General features: G+C 34.5%; 1 protein-coding gene across 1 annotated transcript in view; it reads left to right on the forward strand.

Annotated features, from left to right (window-relative positions):
* Positions 1-2,926: 2,926 nt before the first annotated feature.
* Positions 2,927-5,655, forward strand: part of LOC108693795 (intraflagellar transport protein 56) — a 5,521-nt gene continuing 2,792 nt past the window's right edge. Inside the window, exons 1-3 of the mRNA XM_018202941.1 lie at positions 2,927-3,211; positions 3,317-3,843; positions 4,179-4,428. Coding sequence (XP_018058430.1) covers positions 3,209-3,211; positions 3,317-3,843; positions 4,179-4,428 — 780 coding nt within the window. The 5' untranslated portion in view covers positions 2,927-3,208. The remainder of the gene's footprint in view (positions 3,212-3,316; positions 3,844-4,178; positions 4,429-5,655) is intronic.

Here is a 5,655-nt window from a genome sequence, read left to right on the forward strand (position 1 = left end):
TATATTTTTTACATTAATTAAAACATTTTGAAGATGTCCTATAAGGATATCTATTAAATGTCTAGAGGACATTTGTTGTATTTCCGAGAATCGTCGTCGCTATATATGTCCATATAAGCGTTGAATATTATTATCATAATTATTGATATCATTGTTATTATTATTGGTATTGTCATTATTGAGTCGTTAATATAGCGATTTTTTTTCCTAGGAAGCAAAAACAAATTTATTCAAAATACTTGCCCTCGCTAATTATACATTTTTCCCATCTTTCGGACAATTTGTGTATACCACGCCAAAAAAATTCCTCCTTTTGAGACAAATCATTCATCAAGCCATTTTCGGACGTCTTCGTAAGAATCGAAGTGCCGCTCAGCGAGCGCGTGGCTCATCGACGAAAACAGGTGATAGTTAGAAGGTGCTAAGTCTGGTGAGTAAGCGGGGTAGCACTTCCCAGTTGAGTGTCTCCAAATAGTTTTGGACCATTGTTGACGTGTGCAATGATGCGTTGTCGTGGAGGAAAATCAGCTTGTCATGTCTTTTCCGATAATGCGGCCTTTTTTCACGCAGAGCACAGTGCAATTTGATCAGTTGTTGGTGGTAGTGGTGAGCATTAACAGTTTCATCAGGTTTTAACAGCTCATAGTAGATGATACTCTCCTGATCCCATCAAATGCACAGCATCGTCTTCCGAAGCGATTTGGTCTTGAGGAAGATGTTGATGGTTGGGCGGGATCAACCCAAGATTTCTTGCGTTTAGGATTCTGAAAATAGATCCACTTTTCATCGCCTGTCACAATCCGATGCAGGAACGACTTTCTTTTTTGTCTGAAAAGCAGAATTTGGCATGTGTTTTGGCGTCGCTCCATCTGCCTATCGTTCAGTTCATGCGGCATCCATTTTCCGATCTTTTGAATCTGCCCCATGGCATGTAGCCGCATGGAAATGGCTGCTTGAGAAACACCCAATTGCTCGGCAAACATTTTTTGCGATTGGGTATCGTCCTCGTCAAAAAGAATCTACAATTGACAGTCCTCAACTTTCCTGGGCCGATTTTCACGCTTCTTGTTACTCAAAATTGTCGTCATTGAACCGGCGAAACCAATCTCTGCACGTTGTTTCCGATAAAGAATTATTGCCACGCGATAGGCCTCCATAGGCCTCCACAAGCATTCGATGCGATTCGGCAGCCGATTTCTTCAAATTGAAACAGAAAAGCAAAGCTTCCCGCATATGCTTTTTTTTTAGCAAAAAACTAGACATGATTACGAAAGAAAAAATGTATGTTGTTGTATGAAATTGCTGATGTTGTACACTGATTAATGTTGACAGATGTCAAACACATAAAAAAGAGTGTGTCCAGGGTAGTTTTGTACGCTCACTAATGCCTATGAGCAAACAGCGGATTTAAGCTTATACACCTGATATAGTGCCTATAGTGCCATTTTAAAAAATTAGTGATTTTTTTCCTAAAAATGAATATTTTGCAAATTTCTAATATTGCAATGTGTAGCCGATTGAAAATTGATTAATTTTTATCCAAATTAATTTTCGTCAGATTATCGGAAGTGCCAGAAAAATCATGATCACAGTTACGTCGGACATCCTGTATATTTCAAGTAAAATTTTCCCCGGAAAGGATATTTTAGAATATAACTTAAGTAAATATTCTTATTATATTTACATCCTATTGTCCTACGTCTAAATATTTGCATAAAAGCAATGTCGCTAAAAATTGGATTAATCCAACTTTTCAGCAGTGATCTAATTTCTACCAAGGGTTTAATCAGAATGTAAGAACCAACCAACTATAGTCGTGTATTCGCCTGTTAGAATGAAGCATTCTTCATGTAAAATCATGGTGAAAGGATTACATGATGTGCTTAGTTTGCAAGCGTCTCTCTTTCTAAAATTAGCGCTATCTGTTGTTTTTCTGCTTCTCGTTCCATAAGACCTACAAAGGGGAGCACAAATTCTTGCATAACAAAATGTATTAAATATATCAAAAAAATGTACCAAATATATCAAAGACCAAATATATCAAAGACCTTCGTTTTTTTCCTTTTCAGAAAATAAAGAACTCTGATTGGACTCGTTGGACTCGTGTTATGCGTTATGCAAGAGTCTGTACTCCTCACTTATAATTGTGAAATGCGAAACATGGAACTATGAATACGAGTAGAAGAATTTCAATCTATCAGAAACTGTGTATTCCACAATACATAATATCTGATAGGTTGAAATTCTTATTCTGTATTCTCTATTCCCTTTATTGTGCGGAGCCTCTAAGAATTTCAACCTATCAGAAACTGTGTATTCCACAATACATGATTTCATGATAGATTGAAATTTTTATTCTCTGTTCTCTGTTCCCTGTTCCTTTTATTGTGTGAAGTTCCTATGTTGTCATGCACTCTACTCTTTTTACTCTTACCATTGCTGTCAGTAGAATCGCATGGATACACACGAGCGAGTCAGGCGCGCGTGTTGTTTCGCTTCGAATGTTATATTACTTCAATTATATTTTTGAAAATCGTGGCCGGCTCCGACTGTGCACTTATGAATCTGGTCAACGCGATGCTACAAACTCTTTGAAGCGTTTTTTAATTAATGGTCAGTTTGTAAAATTCTTTCTTCTAATTGATCCATCAAATGCTTCAAAGCATTTGTAGTGAGACTTTGACCACGGCTTGTATCACATTATTATTAAGCCTTTAAACACAATGCGAAGGAATAGCGACAGCGATAGAAATAACACGATTTCAACCTATCAGAAAGTGTATATTCCAGTGTATCTGATTTCTGATAGGTTGAAATCGTGTTATTCCTATCGCTATCGCTATTTCTTCGCATTGTGTTTAAGGCTTTAGTACCTTCATTTGTTTTACCATATCTCGAAGCATATTGGATAATAGCTTGTGCACACTGGACCGCGCAGCAAAATGTGATGCGATAGTCAATAATAAGCTTACAATTTCTAATGTGTTCATTGTATTACTGTGTCTTATTTTGCCACGCGACAAACGTTTCCGCATCCAGTGTGCAGAAACCATAAAACAACCGGCCACGTTAATCCGGCCGTTCCGGAGCCTTGCACTCAAATATAAAAGAACTGTTATCAGTGATCCATGTCAATGGCTGAATGCGACTGACTTGAACACATTCAGATATAGCTGTATGTGCGCTAAGTGACAAAAACAGAGAGAAAATGGTAAATAATATCTCTTTCATATTTCTTTAATTTCGTAAATATCATAAAAGTCATAGAAAAATAATATATTACGCAAGCATTGACATATTATTTGCTGATTGATAGATTTTGTCGAGGGCCAAACCGGCTTCGTCAGAAGGCGTTCAAACGTTAGTCTCGCGCAAGGAGATACCGAAGCTAGAGGAGTTTTTGGAAAAACGAGACTACACGGGTGCCTTGACATTATTGGAATTCAATAGTACCACCAGCAGCAATTTGGAAATGGACTTGTGGATGGGATATTGTGCATTTCATTTAGGCGATTACAAACGTGCAGCAATGATCTATGAAAATTTAAGGAACAAGGATTATGTACCTCCGGGTATTCTAACGAATCTAGCGTGCTGCTACTTCTATTTAGGCATGTACTCTGAGTCACAAAAGATCCTGGAAGAAGCAGAAAATAGTAAACTGCGAACTAGATTACTGTTTCACCTAGCCCACAAGATAGGCAATGAATCCAAGTTAATGAAATACCATCAAATGCTGCAAGATATTATCGAGGATCAGCTCAGTCTAGCGTCTATTCATTACTTGCAAGCTCACTATCAAGAAGCTATCGATGTCTATAAAAAAATTTTATTGGACAACAGGTTGGAATATCTCTTTTGTATCTCTTTGATGCAAGAACCTTTAGGATGTTTTTGTATAATTTTTGGCTATAACATTTTTACCTTGCACCTTTTTGCATATTCACGCAAGTTTAGAGAAAAGCACCAAGAGATGCGACTCTAAAACAGATTCTGAGTTGTATTTCCTTATCCAACTGCAAGACAATTCCAGGTACCTGTTTTTTTATTTCTTTTCTCCTCAAATCATTCCTGTGTCACTTTCAATTCCTGTGTCACTTTCATCACAAGATCAAAAATGATTTAATGCATTAAATAGTTTTCATTTAAATTAAGTAGATTTTCTAATTTCTTTTCAGAGATTATCTAGCTTTAAATGTATATGTAGCTTTGTGCTATTACAAGCTAGATTACTATGATGTAGCTCAAGAAGTGCTTCAAGTTTACCTGCAGAAATATCCAGATAGTACGATCGCGATTAATTTGAAAGCGTGTAATCATTTTCGTTTGTATGATGGAAATGCTGCACAGGTCGAGATGAAGCAACTCGTTGAAAAAATATCAAGTTCTTTCAGTTCTAGCTATGATCTTATACGACATAATGCAGTTGTATGTGTAACTTCTTGTAGAGTAACTCCAGTATTTATGCTGCATGGAGTTTTATGTCAGAAGTCAGAAAAAATAAGAGTGGATAAATAATATTAGGTTGTATTAGTATTATGTTATAATTTCTTTTGTTTTTTTTCTATTGTTATTATTAATATCAAATTACTGTTAGTTGAATTGATTTGTCAATGTAGCACAATTATGCACATAATCTACATAAAATAATTACTATAGAGATTGCAAAAGGCTTCTTCTTTGGAGTAAATGGTGCTCGTCGATGAGTTAACGGCGATTCTGGTCATAGTCGAATTGCAAACGGCTTAATAGTTATTTGATAATATATCAGTGTAAAGGAATAATAAGGAATGAAATATAGTAAAATACAAGTATTTATCTCTTTTTGTTCAGTTTGTCTTGTATATCTCATTTGTTTGGGGAGGATATATGACATTTTTAGATAAGATTTATCAAGCATATAAAGTCCGCAGATTGGATTTGACAATAAATGCAATAAATGCATTGCATGAATCTCATCATAACATTTGTAATAATACAAAAAAATTATAATTATCTGTTCATATTAGACTGCTAAGAAAAAAAAATATTTTCTTATAATCAGCCACCTAGCTTAAAAGTTTTCATTTCATGTCAAAAGAACTCCTAAATTTTCATCAAAAAATATTTATAATTAGAGATCGTTAATGAACGATTTTTAAATCAAAATTTCAATTTTCTTTAATACAATGTTTGATACAAAAATAGCTTAAACCGAATTTTAAAAGTGGTACTGTATATTTTTTTGATCGCTGAGCATAATGCAATAATTCATTTAACTCTATGATATACACCTTAAGAAATACATACTTGATTAATGTAAAAAAATGACCAGATTTCAAAAATTTAAGATCGATTTTAGCGAGGTTCCAAGTGTTTAAATGGGTCGTTCTCCTCTCAAATTGTAAGTCTGTTCAGCCAGAACAAGATCTAGTTGGAATTTTTCCGGAATCTCTTATAGAACCTTTAAAAGTTTTTAACATTTAACTGAATTATAAAACGTGGAAACATTTTAAGGGTAGAACAATTTTTTTATAAGTTCTAAAGTTTATTGTTTTGTGTTTTGACCTCAAATCAAATGCTTCAATTTGACAATAAAAAATTCTTTATTAGGAAATGAAATGAATACAAAATAAAAAATACACAATATGTATATATATATATATATATATATAT

The sequence above is a fragment of the Atta colombica genome, unplaced genomic scaffold (genome assembly GCF_001594045.1).
Source record: "Atta colombica isolate Treedump-2 unplaced genomic scaffold, Acol1.0 scaffold99, whole genome shotgun sequence".
NCBI lineage: Eukaryota > Metazoa > Arthropoda > Insecta > Hymenoptera > Formicidae > Atta > Atta colombica.